We start from the raw sequence: 18,403 nt of genomic DNA on the forward strand, positions 1-18,403 counted from the left end.
GTTTTCCTTTCTTCCTCGTCTTAATCAATCTTACCACATTATTAATATATATTATATATTTATATCTTTCTCCTTACTTAAATTTAAATATACATATATACTTCTCGAACGTATTTCTTTTAATATAGTTCCCACATTCGCGCCACCGTGCATGCAGAGTATACACGCTTTCATTACGTAAATTTAAGTTAGTTAGTGTTTATTTTCCTTATGTTTTTTTGAAGAAGATGAACTAAATCTACGCTAGTCCTCTTCGCAATTCGACTACGAGCTAACAAAATATACATAAAATATGTTACTCTCCTGTTGTTTTACTATTATTCATTTTGCGAATCAAGAGAGAGAAAAGTTTCCCAAAGATCTGCTCCTGTCGGAGGAGGAGACGCGAGATCTCTCGATCCTGAATCCAATTAACATACGGCAACATTACAGACACGCAGCAGCACGCCAGTCGCGCGCGCACCTTCTTAACAAACGGGGTAATGATGGATGGAGAAGGGTGGTTGTTGTTGTTGTCGTCTTTTTAAATCGATCGATGAGAATTAACAATAACAAACCCCATATGAAACTTGTAGAGAGCGTCACGTGTATAAAAAGATTTAAGTAATGGCAGTGGACTTATTATAAAAAGAGAGAGAGTGAGTGACACACAACAATAGTTCAAGAGAGTCGGAAAGAAACCGGCGGCGATGCGATGCGATGCGATTCGACGCGCTGCTGTCTGCATATATTTTATATAATATAATTTTCTACATACATATTTTGTTTAATTCCTCACTTAAAACCATATCCGCATCCAATCCTCGTGATCCTCCTTCTTCATCGTCGTCGTCGTCGTCTTCTTAAAAAACAGTCTTATGGGACACGTGTGCGCTTCGGACACGTGGAAAAAATCGAAAAGCAAAAGATTCCTCAAACTTAAAATCCAAATCCTCTTCATAATCCTACGCAATGCACTCGTCGTCTTCTTGCATCCTCTAGCGCTCATCTTCCATCATCATCATCATAACCTTAATAACTAATATTTATATATTTATAATGTAGACTTAGTTAATAATAATTTTTGGTTTTCGAATGGATCAAACCCGACTATTTAAGTTTATTATGCATCCTCTCCTGTTTGTTTGCTTGTTTATTTATTTATTGTTGTTTTGTTGATCTTCTATGTGTTTGTTTGTTTGTCTGTTTGTTCGATGTTGATGGTCGAGTCTGATCCTTCCTCTCTCTCTCTCTCTCTCTTTCTTTCTTTATGGTAATCCTATTATTCCTCCTGCTCAGTCTCTTCGCCGGGGCCGTACATATCCGCAAGTTTGTCGAAGCGCGGACCCCAAGCGCCCAAGTAGTCGTACTCCTGCTGTTCCTCATCCGAACCTTTGAAATCAAAAGCAGGAAAATCACAATTAATACACCGTCTGATGACTGTCTCTCATAGTATTATTAACTCATCTCCACAAAACTATTCAAAAATCATATATAAAAATCGAAGATTTTAGAAGTGAAAATTTCGTAATAAATCTAAACAATAAATTTCATTAAAAAGGCGCGTTGGAAAGCTTAGACTTTCATCTTTATATGAGTCCAAAATATACTTTGAACTAGAATTACTAGAATGACTAGAAAGCTGTAAAAGAACACGTTGGAAAGCTCGGAATTTTATCTTGAAAACGAGTCTAATTTGTACTTTATGCCCTTTTGTCCGACCGAAGGATTGAACGATTTAAATGTATAGATTTCACTTGGATTTTTACTATCAAGATACTTACTACCAGACGCGAGGGAACTCAACGATCCAGCCGTGCTGCCGCCTCCTTCGTACGCGTAGTTCCTGAGATCATCGAACGGCGGAGCGTTCGGATCGCTGTCCGCTCGCTTCTTGTGCTCATCGATGAAGATGCCCACGTTCGGCTCCTGTCCAGGTGCCATTGCCATTATGTTAACTGCAAGAAAATCATACAAAAATATAAACCACTTGAAATCTATCTAACGAATCGACAAGAGCTGAGCAAGGTTTTCCCTGTTCGACTTTTTTTCTTTTAAATTGCACCCGCATAGCCTCCGGTAATTTATTGGATTCGCAAGCAAAAGATGCTGATGATGTCTTCTGTTCCGGTTTATTTTGCCACCCTTCGCGCAGTTTAATATTAATTTATAGGTGGCTTTGCAAAAAAAAAGAAATGCGAGAATTTATACGTGGAGAAACGTAAGAAATTTGAAGCGTGGAAATAAATAATTTTCGTGGCTCGGGAATTTTCCATCCGGTAAAAAAAAAAGAGGGGATGGGGGTGGAAAGAAGATCAAGCCAGCGATCCTAAAACCTAGATTACGCACGGATCCGGCCACCCCTTTTTTTTTTTTTTTCATCCCGCAACGAAATCAATTCCCTTCATCCTGGCGACCTATCCAATCCCAAAGGGCGGAAGACGACATCCACATATATATATATATTTAAAAGAGAAAAAAGTATCGTATATCATCATTCATGAGCCGAATGGAGAAGACTTCTTATTACGGTTTCAAATTTCGCGCGAAAAGATTTGCCCATTTCCTTCCAATTGTCCATCACTAATGGAAATATGCATATATATATATAGACATTATATTTATGCTGGAGAAAATGGGGAGCGAAGAAAAGGGCAAGGATTTCCTTTCTCTGCGGTCTTCTAAAATGGGATGAAAACAAGGAAAACCCATCAATTTTTAAGTAAGATAAACACATCCAATTTCATTGCAACTCCTAAATTACTATAACAAGATTTACCTTCAAGATTACTTAATTTTAACCACGATTATATAAATCCAACTGAGATGTAGTTTATAGATGTAGATCAAGTATACCAGCTACAAACATTGTTATGGATACTTTTGTCTCGGTCAATAATCCGATGTATTCGAAGAGGAAAAACGAGACGCGTATGGAAATATGTAAATTTTAGTACTCACACGACATCTTAGGTGGCGCCAGCTCTGGAAGAGGCCCGCCAATCGGGATCTGCAACGGGGTTATATCGAATGCGGTCATATCATCTTCGCCGCCTCCTTCGTCATCGTAATTGATGATGTTCTCGCGGACGTCATCGTCCGGTCCGGGATACTTGATGTGCGCCTCCCGACGTCTGTTGTACACCACGAAGACGAGCACCAAAACTAAACGAAAAAAAATAAGTAAAAAATTAGCAATAATCCTATTATTTTTGCATAACTAAAAGGACAAAATAATCAATAATGGAGAGACATTTTCCAAGAGCTAACGTGTGGGTAAAAAAGAGCACTAATTGTACGCTAAAAATGCATGCGAATTAAGACGTAGATAATGATAGAAACAGAGAAAATTGGAAGATACGGAATTTCTCAAAAATTAGTTTTAATTGAAAAATTTTGATGTGAAAAAATGTAATTTCTGACATTTCCTTCAACAAATTTTTAAGTTTCTTTTCAATTTATAATAATAGAGTAAGTCAAGCAATGTTTAGTAGAAAGTTGAAAAAAATTGGAAGATGCGGAATTTCTCTAAAAATAGTTTTAACTGAAAAATTTTGATGTGAAAAAATGTAATTTCTGACATTTCCTTCAACGAATTTTGAAGTTTTCTTTCAATTTATAATAATAGAGTAAGTCAAGAAACGTAGAATATTGAATAACATTGGAAAAATACGGAATTTCTCAAAAAATTGTTTGAAATTCTCGATTGTATCTGTAAAAAAATGGCGATTTGAAATAATGTAATTTCTGAATTTTCAATAAGCAAAAATTTGAATTTCTTTTAAATTTATAATGATTAAATATTTGGTAAAAAATGAAGAAAATTAGAGAATTTTTTAAAAATTAGTTTTAACTAAAAAAATTTGATGTGAAAAAATGTAATTTCTGACATTTCCTTCAACGAATTTTGAAGTTTTCTTTCAATTTATAATAATAGAGTAAGTCAAGAAACGTAGAATATTCAATAACATTGGAAAAATATGGAATTTCTTAAATAATTGTTTGAAATTCTCGATTGTATCTGTAAAAATGTCGACTTGAAAAAATGTAATTTCTGAATTTTCAATAAGCAAAAATTTTAGTTTCTTTTAAATTTATTACAATGGAGTAATTGAAGAAATGTTTGGTAAAAAAATGAAGGAAATTAGAGAATTTTTCAAAAATTAGTTTTAATTGAAAAATTTTGATGTGAAAAAATTTAATTTCTGACATTTCCTTCAACAAATTTTTAAGTTTCTTTTCAATTTATAATAATAGAGTAAGAAAATTGAAAGATACGGAATTTCTCAAAAATTAGTTTTAACTGAAAAATTTTGTTGTGAAAAAAATGTAATTTCTAACATTTGCTTCAAATAATTTTTAAGTTTCTTTTCAATTTATAATACTGGAGTAGGTCAAGCAATGTTTAGTAGAAAGTTGAAGAAAATTGGAAGATACGGAATTTCTCAAAAATTAGTTTTTACTGAAAAATTTTGATGTGAAAAAAATGTAATTTCTGACATTTGCTTCAACAAATTTTTAAATTTCATTTCAATTTATAATACTATAGTAAATCAAGCAATGTTTAGTAGAAAGTTGAATAAAATTGGAAGATATGCATGCGAATTAAGACGTAGATATTGATAGAAACAGATTGTTAAAAATTTACATCTTCAATCAAATGAAAACTTCCGATTGATTAAACTCAGCGTTTCTATTCCGATAATTTACATCAAAACTGAACTGTAGCCATGGAAACTAACCGGGTTTTTGTTTTCTTGCTTCATTTGTTTCTATTGTTTGAGAGGCAATCATTATCAGTACGTTGCAGGCTTCGCGCTGATCCGATGGGCTGCAATCTCTTCGGATTAGATTAATTAGAATCGATGGGATTTATTTCATTAAGTGTGCGGGAATTAGTGGAGAAATGCGTCCAAGTATATAACAACAACACTATATAAGATAATTGATTGATTTTTGATTGCGTGTGCACACACAATGCGAAAACAAGAAACTTCCATCAAAATATCCAATTGCAATAACGGGAAACTTTCGGCAGTTTACTCTTCGCGAATTAATGCGATCCGTGCGCGTGTGTCTTTAATGCCGCCAGATGGCGACGGCGACTCATTACAAAACTATCTCCAAATCCGTTTCTGTTTATTTACGCTGAGAGCGGTTAGCAATTGCGATGCGAAACTTTGAACGTTATTTATATAAATAATCGATTTTCAAATATGAAATGTAACGTAATTTTGTAATATTTGTTTTAACAATTAGTAAATGATTTCAAAATGTGTACTTACAGATTTATGAAATTTTCAATTTATAATAATAGAGTAAGTCAAGAAACGTAGAATATTGAATAACATTGGAAAAATACGGAATTTCTCAAAAAATTGTTTGAAATTCTCGATTGTATCTGTAAAAAAAATGTCGATTTGAAATAATGTAATTTCTGAATTTTCAATAAGCAAAAATTTGAATTTCTTTTAAATTTATAATGATGGAGTAATTTTAAATTTATAATGATGGAGTAAATGTTTGGTAAAAAATGAAGAAAATTAGAGAATTTTTTAAAAAATAGTTTTAACTGAAAAATTTTGATGTGAAAAAATGTAATTTCTGACATTTCTTTCAACGAATTTTGAAGTTTCCTTTCAATTTATAATATTAGAGTAAGTCAAGAAACGTAGAATATTGAATAACATTGGAAAAATATGGAATTTCAGAAAAAAATGTTTGAAATTCTCGATTGTATCTGTAAAAAAATGTCGATTTGAAAAAATGTAATTTCTGAATTTTCAATAAGCAAACATTTGAGTTTTTTTTTTAAATTTATTATAATGGAGTAATTGAAGAAATGTTTGGTAAAAAAATGAAGGAAATTAGAGAATTTTTCAAAAATTAGTTTTTAACTGAAAAATTTTGATTTGAAAAATGTAATTTCTGATATTTCCTTCAACATATTTTTAAGTTTTTTTTATCAATTTATAATAATAGAGTAATTTCTGACATTTATTTCAACAAATTTTGAAGTTTCTTTTCAATTTATAATAATAGAGTAAGTCAAGCAATGTTTAGTAGAAAGTTGAAGAAAATTGGAAGATACGGAATATTTCAAAAATTAGCTTTAATTGAAAAATGTTGATGTGAAAAAATGTAATTTCTGACATTTCGTTCAACAAATTTTTAAGTTTCTTTTCAATTTATAATAATAGAGTAAGTCAAGCAATATTTAGTAGAAAGTTGAAGAAAATCGGAAGATACGGAATTTCTCAAAAATTAGTTTTATCTGAAAAATTTTGATGTGAAAAAATGTAATTTCTGACATTTCCTTCAAATAATTTTTTAAGTTTCCTTTCAATTTATAATAATAGAGTAATGCAAGAAACGTAGAATATTGAATAACATTGGAAAAATATGGAATTTCTGAAAAAATTGTTTGAAATTCTCGATTGTATCTGTAAAAAAAATATCGATTTGAAAAAAATGTAATTTCTGAATTTTCAATAAGCAAAATTTTGAGTTTCTTTTAAATTTATAATAATGGAGTAATTGAAGAAATCTTTGGTAAATAAATGAAGGAAATTAGAGAATTTCTCAAAAATTAGTTTTAACTGAAAAATTTTGATGTGAAAAAATGTAATTACTGACATTTCGTTCAATAAATTTTTAAGTTTCTTTTCAATTTATAATACTGGAGTAAGTCAAGCAATGTTTAGTAGAAAGTTGAAGAAAATTGGATGATGCGGAATTTCTCAAAAATTAGTTTGAAAGTGAAAATTGTAATGTTGTGTTTCCATATTGTTGATTTTAGCGCCATCTGGTTGTGTTAAGTTCCTATTAAAGTCATTTAAGTAATGAAGGATAAATTGAAGGAAGCTTTAAAGAAGAAACGAGGCAACAGAATCATCGAGCAATTAGGAGTAGCGATAATTAATCACCGGTTCGTATTAAAACTTAATCAACGGAAGTGAATAATATATAAACGGAGAGAGATGTAACTTTCGGCGTTTTTCTCTGTTCCTATCATCATCATTGTATATACAGTAGTAGTAAGCTGTGTGCGGAAGCAATTATTCTAATTTCCGCGCTTCGGTAGAGATCGCTCTGGGGAGGATAGAGAAAGAGAGCGTTTGGAGTCGACGACGACGACGAAGAGGTCGCCCCCAAAGGGTTTGCACTCTAATTATCCAAATGCGATGAGACGCCTGCGGTGGGAGCGACGCTTAACCGCCTCGAAACATCCTGATCATCATCATCATCCTCACGATGATCATCTCCGGAATGAAAGAGAATAACAAAAAAAAAAAAACTTACCGAGCAGCGTGAACAGACAAATGATGATGGCAATGATGAAGTCTTTGGACGGCATTATGGCACCGGCAGACAACAGCTCGAGTTCGCAGTGTCCTCCCGTGTATCCCAACGGACACACGCACTCGTACCTCAGCGGAGGTTCGTAATCCTTGCAGATTCCGCCGTTGATGCACGGCATCCACAAACATTCGTTCATATTGACGCAAGTGTTCTCGTGGAATTTGTAACCTTGCGGACACCTAAATACAATCGACAAGCACAAATTGAACAAACTTACCCTCTTCTTTGGTAAAATTTCAAAAAAACAACCCCCAAAAAACGGCACCTTCAAAGAAATTCCTATAATTTTATAATTATTTTTTTACTTTTCAAAGGATGTTTAAAGGAAATTGAAGGCAATTACCAGGAGTATAAATTTAAAAAAAAAAATGTAACTGTAAATCAACTCCATCAAAATTATTGGTGGTATTTCGGAAATCGCAAACAATCGGACTCGAAACTCAATTAAATGATGTCCAATGAAAAGCGTGAAAATTAAAAAAAAAACAACAACGGGATTCAATTGGAAATCGCGTAATTTTCAATCCAGCACTCCATGACGATGATGATGATGATGACATAAATGATGTTGACAAATGAAGTGAGCCGCAAATTTAATACAGTTTTGTGTTGTTCACGAAACACGCGTAGATTTTAGTATTTAATAGAATAAAACGATTTATCCTCATTTTGGTGAAAGCTGAAAGCATAATTATTACAATTTGTATACAATTAAAACGCGTAGTTATTGTAGTAAATCACTTGAAATTGGATCATTTCAATATTTTTCAAATTAAGTTTTGAGAAATTCCGTATTCTCTAATTCTCTTCAATTTTCTACCAAACTTTTCTTGAATTAGTCTATTATGATAAATTGAAAGAATATTGCGAAAATTTTGTAATTCAAATACCTTCTTTATGAAACATTCGCAAAGACTCATGAAATTCAGTACAAAAAACGAACACAGTTTACTCATCTGCAATCTGCATATATAAATATTTGAATCGTAGTTATGAATAGTTCGGACTTTAAATTACACCCTGGATGCATTTATCTAAACTTGTTTCCACAGTGAATCTCGTGTAAAAGTCCACTAGGAAATGAGTTTCTCATTCATTCCTTACTTTATTTTTTTCTCCTTTCTTCTAATCGTTGTCTGAATGCTTGCTCGAGTCAGCTACGTTTGCAAAAGGGAAATTCTTGGACGGAAAGTTACAGTCCGTGAAGTTAATTCGGGGGAGAGCAAAAGGTGTCCGGATTCCGATGAGGAAAACTAATTCCGGTCGCTCCAATTTTCCCATTTAACTAAGTTTTCGGAAAGGGTCGATGTTCCATCCACCTCCAACATAATATAAAATCCGGAATTCATTTCCAACTAATCCCATTATCCAATTTCGCGAAGATAAAGAAATTCAGATTTTACGAATTATCATTTAAATTATGATCACTACACGCGAGATGAAAACTCTGTTTGCGGACGTCGGAATGACGAAACTGTCCGGAATGCGTCGCAATTGCATCCCGCTCGAAAACGCAACAAATTCATAAACGCGCGCCGTTACGCGAACGCCACATTTCGGACAAATTTGAGTGTCCAACTTTGCCGCACAGAATAATTTTGGTTGAAACCGGCGCAAAATTTGTGATTGTAACACAATTGTTGTTGAAGCAAAAACGAATATAAAATGATTATATTTACACATTAATATTGTAATCGTTATTACAATTATATAAAAAACTAATATTATTACCAAAAAGTTAAATAAACAAAGTAATAATTTCAATAAATACACTTTATTACCCGGCGCTTCCACTAAAAAAACATGAAACGTAAATTTTCAATCAAATTTTTTATAATAATTCGAAAAATTACCAAATAAATCTATCTATTTCTCAACATATTATAAAATTAGAATATTTGAAGTAATTAATGAATTTATTAAATGTATTGATTTTGTAACAATTAATCAAGAAAATTGTTTTTTAAATTTATGAAATATTACAGAAAATATGTCTTCGTTCATTGAAGAATATCTTGAAAAAATACCAAATAAACCTATCAATTTCTCAACATATTATAAAATTGACTAATTGAAGTAATTAATGACTCTATAAAAAAATATGATATTAAAACAATTTATTGAAAAAAAAAATTTTTTTAATTGCTAAAAAAATACTGAAAATTTGCCATTGTTTATTGAAGAATAATTCGAAAAAATACCAAATAAACATATCAATTTCTCTACATATTATAAAATTAGAATAATTGAAGTAATTAATGAATTTGTTAAATGTATTGATAAATTTGTGATTGTAACACAATTGTTGTTGAAGCAAAAACGAATATAAAATGATTATATTTACACATTAATATTGTAATCGTTATTACAATTATATAAAAAACTAAAATTATTACCAAAAAGTTAAATAAACAAAGTAATAATTTCAATAAATACACTTTTATTACCCGGCGCTTCCACCAAAAAAAAATAAACGTAAATTTTCAATCGATTTTTTTTTTTGAATATCCAAACTAATGGAATAATGATTACAAAATATTATATAAAATCGTTAATTATAAGTATTAAAAACGATTCGTAGCAATTTTTCGATTTATACAATGAAATAATATTTAATTACCCGGCGCCTCCGCCGAAACTGAATCATCAAATTTCAAATCAAGTCTAACAATTTATTATCATTTACTTATTTTGTGTAATAAATAATTGTTTTCGGTGGAAACTGAATTCTCGTTTATTTTCCATCCCTCAACCCTCTGCTTTGATCTTATTTCGTTTGCTTTTCGTCGGTCCATCATTATTAAACCATAAAGTCTGGGCAGCAGGAGGCAATGACAAATTGCAAAATAAGAACAGAATAAATGGCCCGTTTTTCTTCTTTTGACTTACATTCTCTTTCCCCGACAGTTTTCTCCAAAAAAAAAATTTCTTTTGCGATGTTGTAAAAAAAACGAGCTTCTGGTATATTATTAAATAGTCGGGGCAACTTAATCGCGTTTTGATACGGACCCCGCAGCAATAAATAATGTTTTCAGGTTCATATATAGTTCTTTTTTTTTTGTCTTGTTCGTTCGTTCGTTCGGGTTGAACGGAAAGACAAATCGACCGACATAAATATTATTTCTGCAGACGGATTGATCGTCTGGGCATTAACTAAATGTATGGAAGTCCATTAGAGACAGACAGAGAGAGAGAGAGAGTATTTCTGGCCGTCGGTTAAATTGCTAATTGCTAATTAGTGTTTTCTAACTTTTTTAATTGTTGCGAGAGAGAGAAAAATTGGCGGACGGGCGCGCGCTCGCATTAAAACAAATTCTAACAAATTATACTGAAAAAGCTTTAGAGAAACAGAGAATTATTAATAATAATCATTATTTTTATAGTAAAAACAAACTTTTGTAATTTTATCCGAGAAAGTTTGCTTAAAACGGAAGTTTTCTATATTAAATGTGAATTTCTAACGGACTTTCGCAATTAGTTTAATTTACACTTTTTGCAAAACAACTGCGATTCAAATAATTAACATTTATTGTTTTATATCCAATTTCTCATTGACAATTTGTCTATGTTTGTTGAAGAATTACTCGAAAAAATACCAAATAAACCTATCAATTTATCAATATATTATAAAATTAGAATATTTGAAGTAATTAACGAATTTATTAAAGGTATTGAATTTGTAAGAAATAATCAAAAAAATGTTTTTTAAATTTATGAAATATTACTGAAAATATATCTTAGTTCATTGATGATTATCTCGAAAAAATACCAAATAAACATATTAATTTCTCTGCATATTTTAAAATTGGAATAATTGAAGTAATTAATGAATTTATTAAATGTATTGCTTTTGTAACAATTAATCAAGAAAAATATTTTTTAAATTTATGAAATATTACTGAAAATATGTCTTAGTTCATTGACGATTATCTCGAAAAAATACCAAATAAACCTATCAATTTCTCAACATATAATGAAAGTAGAATAATTGAAGTAACTAACAAATGTATAACAAAAAGATTATTTTATAAGAAAAAATCAAGAAAAGTATTTTTTTAAATAATGAAAATTTGTCTATGTTTGTTGAAGAATTACTCGAGAAAGTACCAAATAAATATATTAATTTCTCATCATATAATGAAACTAGAATTATTGAATTAATTAATAATTTTGTAAAAAAATATGATATTATATTAATTAACTGAAAAAAATAATTTTTAAAATTACTAAAAAAATACCGAAAATGTGCTATTTTTTTAATTGAAGAATTACTCGAAAAAATACTAAATAAACCTATCAATTTCTCAACACATAAAGAAACTAGAATTATTGAAGTAATTAATTACTTTATAAAAAGATATGATAATATATCAATTTATTGAAAAAAATAATTTTTAAAATTACTAAAAAAATACCGAAAATTTGTCATTGTTTGTTGAAGAATTACTTGAAAAAATACCAAATAAACCTATCAATTTCTCTACATATTATAAAATTAGAATAATTGAAGTAATTAATGAATTTATAAAAATATTGATTTTATAAGAATTAATCAAGAAAATTGATTTTTAAAATTAAGAAAAAAAAAACTGAAAATTTGTCATTGTTAAAAAAATAATAAATAAACTAATCAATTTCTTTACAAATAAAAAAACTAGACTAATTAAACTAATTAAAATATTAAACTGCAATGACACGATTGAGTTTTTTTACTCAATTTAGAAACGTATATTTCTTTCTACCTATTCATATTGTCAGTTAATTCAATCCCATTCCGAAACATATTTAATATTCAATTACGAACACCGGAATTTTTGCCGAGCGCAACAGCGTGATAAAAAAGGTGAATATGCGACGGGGCTTTATTACATGTTTTTTTTTTTGGTTGTTGCTACTTCATCCCTCGCTTGGTATATTTTCGCTGTGGTACGAAAATGCATGCATTATTATGTTCGTTCCTCTCCGTTAATTGTGCAGATTCATTTATTAGATGAAATTGCGCACGTACGGAAAATTAAACGCAATCCACTTTCGACAACAATGAAAATAAGCAGACAGTTGTTGCGGTTTCCAAAGCAACAAAAAAACTAGTGCAGTTACCGTGGCAACAAAACGGATTCTGCTGCTGTTGCTGCGATGATGATTTCGGATTTGTCCCGGTTTAAGTTGAACAAAAAAAGAAACGTGTGTTATGTGTGTGGAATTGGAACGAAAAAATATAACGTAATGAGCGGTGATTTACGGATGGCGATGGAGGTGAGCCAGAGGGGTCGAAAGAGATACGCGCCTCGATTATGAATTTATATGCGGGGGAATCCCGGTCGCTCGATTTATCGGCCGCACATCCATTTCAGCGGTTTGTATATTCAGTGCACATGCTTTTTTTTCGTTTCGATTTTGTTTTGTTTCGCTACGCCAGCGATGCCGATCCGCCATAAATCGCGCGATTATTAATGGAAACCCACGCAAATATTATCAATTTTCGAACAATTGTTTTTTTTTTCGCGCTCTCTCTCTCCTCTGAACGAATCACTTGATTCCGACAAAACAATTGAGTTTCATTATGTCATTTATTAGTACACTATTTGTTTTGACGTTTCTTCAGTTCTTTTTTGTTCGTTTTTCATAGACAACTGTGAAAAGTTAATTGTTAATATATGAATTTCGAAGAAACAATTGAAATAATGTGTCTTTTTTTGTTGTTCATCATCCAAACAAATTTGTCCTTGAATTTTTGAAAAACAATCAAATGTGTTGTCCAAACTTGACAATTTTTTTTACTTTCTTAATTTGTTATAACTTCAATTTTGTTATTTCTTTTAAATGCATCAAGAAATGAATAGGATGTTAATGTAATATGGAAAATATTCAGTTTTTAGACAGGAAACAGTATTATCTCATAACAATATCTCTTTGTTGGTACGACGTAAATAACCAAATGTATGAACGAAAAATATTATCAATTTTCGAACAATTGTTTTTTTTTTCGCGATCTCTCTCTCTCCTCTGAACGAATCACTTGATTCCAACAAAACAATTGAGTTTCATTATGTTTAATTTATTAGTTCACTATTTTGTTTTGACGTTTCTTCAGTTCTTTTTTGTTTGTTTTTCATAGACAACTGTGAAAAGTTAATTGTTAATATTTCGAAGAAACAATTGAAATAATGTGTCTTTTTTGTTGTTCATTATCCAAACAAATTTGTCCTTGAATTTTTGAAAAACAATCAAATCAGTTGTCCAAACTTGACCAATTTTTTACATTCTTAATTTGTTATAACTTCAATTTTGTTATTTCTTTCAAATGCACCAACAAATGAATAAGATTTTAATGTAATATGGAAAATATTCAGTTTTTAGACAGGAAACAGTATTGTTTCATTAACAATATCTCTTTGTTGGTACGACGTAAATAACCAAATGTATGAACGAAAAATATTATCAATTTTCGAACAATTGTTTTTTTTTTCGCGATCTCTCTCTCTCCTCTGAACGAATCACTTGATTCCAATAAAACAATTGAGTTTCATTATGTCATTTATTGGTTCACTTTTTTGTTTTGACGTTTCTTCAGTTTTTTTTTATTGTTTTTCAAAGACAACTGTGAAAAATTAATTGTTAATATATGAATTTCGAAGAAACAATTGAAATAATGTGTCTTTTTTTGTTGTTTATTATCCAAACAAATTTATCTTTGAATTTTTGAAAAAACAATCAAATCTGTTGTCCAAACTTGACCAATTTTTTACTTTCTTAATTTGTTATAACTTCCATTTTGTTATTTCTTTCAAATGAATAAGATTTTAATGTAATATTGGAAAATATTCAGTTTTTCGACAGGAAACAGTACTGTTTCATTAACAATATCTCTTTGTTGGTACGACGTAAATAACCAAATGTACGAACGAAAAATATTATCAATTTTTGAGCAAAAGAAATTTCATCACGCTCCAATTGTTGTTGGCCCAGAAACAATCGATTCCCATTAGTCGTTTTCATTTTGTTCCTCGCTTTCTGCCCTTCGTTTTGTTTTGCTTTTCGAGGCAGAAAACAAAAGCAAAAAACGTAAAAGGACGAAACAATTTCCGGAAGGCGAATTCTTTCGCGCGGCGCGCTCTAATAATTTCGGTCGCCGCATGAAACGAGGAGGAGGGAGAGGGTTTGAATTAAAATCGGGGGCGGCGGTGATGGTGGTTGTTAATGGGTCCATCCCGAGCCGCTCCCATCTATCGCCGTTGCACTTCCGGTTTACGCTACGACTCGTTACGACGTTACTTTACGTCCTTTCATTCTTTCCTACTTCCTTTTTCTTTTCTTTTCTTGTTCGGGCATCGCATGAATTACATTACAACAGGCGGCTGCGAAAACCGGAAGTATGAAAAAGCAACAAGCGTCTGTTGTAATGTAGGGAGGAGTGCTGAGAGATTAATAACTAAATCTTTGCCACACTACATTGACTTAGATATAGATATTATGAGTCAATTTCGTTAAATTTTCATTAAAAACAGTTTTTTTTTATATAATTATTATCAACATTTGTAACATATTTAAATTTTTTGTTCAACTAAATCTATAACAAAGTTAGTTTAGATAATCGAACAAAACTTATAGTGAAAATTGTAAATAATTCAAATTTTATAGTTTTTTTTTTGATTCTTTTGGAAATTTGAATTAAATTGAGATTATTTTCCAATATATTTCGTCTTTAAGAAATGATTTCGTAAGTGAAAAAAGTTTCGATCAAAGATTCGAATGTTATATTATTTGTATGGTGGATGCGCCGGGTGCATCCGGATATTATGAGTCAATTTCGTAAAATTTTCATTAAAAACAGGTTTTTTTTTTATATAATTATTATCAATATTTGTAACATATTTAAATTTTTCTATTCAACTAAATCTATAACAAAGTTAGTTTAGATAATCGAACAAAACTTATAGTCAAAGTTGTAAATAATTCAAATTTTATAGTTTTTTTTTTATTCTTTTGGAAATTTGAATTAAATTGAGATTATTTTCCAATATATTTCGTCTTTAAGAAATGATTTCATAAGTGAAAAAAGTTTCGATCAAGTTCATGTTATATCATTTGTACGGTGGATGCGCCGGGTGCATCCGGATATTATGAGTCAATTTCGATAAATTTTCATAAAAAACAGTTTTTTTTTTATATAATTATTATCAATAATTGTAACATATTTAAATTTTTCTGTTCAACTAAATCTATAACAAAATTAGTTTAGATAATCGAACAAAACTTATAGTCAAAATTGTAAATAATTCAAATTGTATAGTTTTTTTTTTATTCTATTGGAAATTTGAATTAAATTGAGATTATTTTCCAATATATTTCGTCTTTAAGAAATGATTTCGTAAGTGAAAAAAAGTTTCGATCAAGTTCACGTTATATCATTCGTATGGTGGATGCGCCGGGTGCATCCGGATATATTATCCGCCGCAAAAGTCGTACATCAATGCAAGAAGGGTTGTCCATCGTGGTGTGAGTGAGGGGCAGCAAATTTGTGGGAATCCCTTACTTATTGAATATTTCAAGCCTCTATGTATGTGGTAACGACGTCCGTCCGTACATTTTTTTCCCCCTAAAACCCGCTTTCCGAACTTCATAAGTCTCACGTTTATTTTAAGCACGTCCCCGCGCGAACGTGAGTCGCCTCATAATTCACGCGAGAAGATTTACCACCGCATCAGATGAATCCAAAATGAAAACAAAAAAACAAAAAAACAAAAACGAGAGAACAATATGTAGTTAAAGTGTATGCAACTTTTATATAATTGCTAACGTTTAAATAAAAAATTTGCATACCTCAATTTCTTCACGAAATTGTAAAATATATTGCGCGTAAAATCTGACATTCTAAATCGATGCCTCTCGTTAAGTTTTTTTTCTTTATGCTCGCCGTAAAAGGTGTAACTTAACACGACTGAATAATAAAAAAAAATGTTACCGAACTTAATGAATGGAAATAATAATATGCATGAGAAATAAGAAAGGAAAATGCGCGGAAATCGCTCCTTTCGTAAAGTTTTCCGCTCAGAATTTCCATCGCCAAATTAAAAAAAAAAATAGAAGTAAATTGTGTGCGTCTTTCACTTCTTACTTTTATACTTTTATATATATATAAATGAATATTCTCTACGTTTCTTCTCTAATGACTTCAATTTGCAACCGCTTCGCTATCGGGAAAAAGTGTAAAAGATGGAATAAAAAAAAATTGCTTTCGAGCATTAGTTAGATGAACTTTTGCAACTTGTTTCATTGCGTTCAGAAGAAATATTTTTAGAAGCAAATTATTAATAATTTTAAGCTGGACACAACACCTCCCTTATTCTATTTTTTTTTCCAAAAAAGAAATTACTTAAAAGTGATTATTTTTTAAATACATCTCTAACATTTTGTTTGTTTGTGGATGCACACAAAACTAATATTTGCGATGAAACTTCGATGCGCAAAACGGATGAAATGTAAATTTCGGATTTTTTATTTGAACGATGTCCGTCGCAGATTCGCTCGTCCGGTTCACGTGTTTTCCGGTTTGATTTTCCTATATATATATATATATTGTTCATTTGTTTGCATGTTTAGAAATCCGAGGAGAGTTTCATTTACGAATTGAATCGCATTTGAATATCGCTCGAGGCGAATACATAAATAAATAGAAATACGTTTTTCATGAAAAGCAATAGTGCGGTAGAGGATTGCAGCAAGTAATGGGATGGTCTGCATTTGATATGCTTGTCATTGACGTTGCGGGGGAATTGTAGCAACGTAATCGTGATAATGGGGTGGAACCGAGGATAATCGCACGATCATTATGATGATGATGATGATGTGAGTAGGGCGAAGATTTAATTTCTGGTAATTGCCTTCAATTGTGTGTGAGGGTACATGGGAGAGGAGGAAGAGGTCTTGTTTGAAGACGTGTGGGTGGCTCAGGTAAATATGGGAGGGTGGCGCGCGCTAATTGATTTATTAGCTTGTATGCACGTGACCCTCCAGTTCCGCAATAATTCACGAGTTTGAAAACACAAACATAGGGATCCGACGTTCGGAGAAGTGATCTATCTCTATCTACTACTACTACTACCTCTAGAAATCTAACACTACAGCTCTAAGATCTACACCAAAACACGCATGACTCTTGGAAAACAAAAAACAAGCCACATTTTTCTGAAGTGAAATCAGTATGAATTGGGACATTTGGATTAGTTGATTAGCTCACTGAGAATGATGAGCAAGCAGACGAGGATGGCGGCCAGTGCGCCCATGCTCAGCTTAAGCGTCTGTCCTTCCTGGATGAGCTCGCAGTTTTCGCCCCAGAAGCCGTCCGGACAAATGCATCTGTAGCGCAGCCGCGGCTCCTGGTTGATGCAAGTCCCACCGTTCAGGCAGGGCAGATCCAGACACTCGTCCTTGTCCATGCAGTCCTTGTTATCCGGCGACATAATTCGCCCCTCGCCGCAACTACCCGACAAACCGCCACAAAACAACAACAACAACGTTTCAACACATTTCCTTTTCTTCGTATACAACAACAGTAACAACAACAATAACAACTGGATTCAGTCCGAAAATGAAATCTAAGCTAATTCGGTTCTCATGATTCCACGCAAAACCTTTACACATCCATGTCCATTTTCACCCTACAAAAAAATGCTGTACCAAAACAATTCTTCGCATCATTTAAGCAACAAATAATAATTTAAACATAACATTTCCATCGTCTATGATAACATTAACCTAATGAAATATTTGCTTTAAATTTATTAGAAATTACAACTTGTTCAATGTTTGCAATTTGCAAATGAATTCATTATAATTTAGAGAATTGGAGAAAACATCTAATTATCAATAAATTTATTATAATTGTTACTATTATTATCAATAATCAAGAGAAGAAAATCATTAAGATCAATTTTTATATGGGACACTACACCTCCTAATTATATTGAATTGAGTATTTGAAATACATTGCAAATTGTTGTTTATTTAGTTAAAATATATTAATTATTGCATTTGTATGAATTTATTACTTGATTTTTAT

General features: G+C 31.2%; 1 protein-coding gene across 1 annotated transcript; it reads right to left on the minus strand.

Annotated features, from left to right (window-relative positions):
* Window positions 1-213: 213 nt before the first annotated feature.
* On the minus strand, window positions 214-17,852 carry LOC108565136 (neural-cadherin-like). The gene is made up of 4 exons (XM_017924426.1): window positions 17,582-17,852; window positions 2,941-3,144; window positions 1,764-1,937; window positions 214-1,371 (listed from the first exon to the last, which is right to left on the minus strand). Exons 1-4 carry the CDS (start codon window positions 17,802-17,804, stop codon window positions 1,262-1,264), a joined length of 711 nt encoding a protein of 236 aa, XP_017779915.1. The 5' UTR covers window positions 17,805-17,852; the 3' UTR covers window positions 214-1,261.
* Window positions 17,853-18,403: the final 551 nt, after the last annotated feature.

The sequence above is a fragment of the Nicrophorus vespilloides genome, unplaced genomic scaffold (genome assembly GCF_001412225.1).
Source record: "Nicrophorus vespilloides isolate i.1.1-1 unplaced genomic scaffold, Nicve_v1.0, whole genome shotgun sequence".
NCBI lineage: Eukaryota > Metazoa > Arthropoda > Insecta > Coleoptera > Silphidae > Nicrophorus > Nicrophorus vespilloides.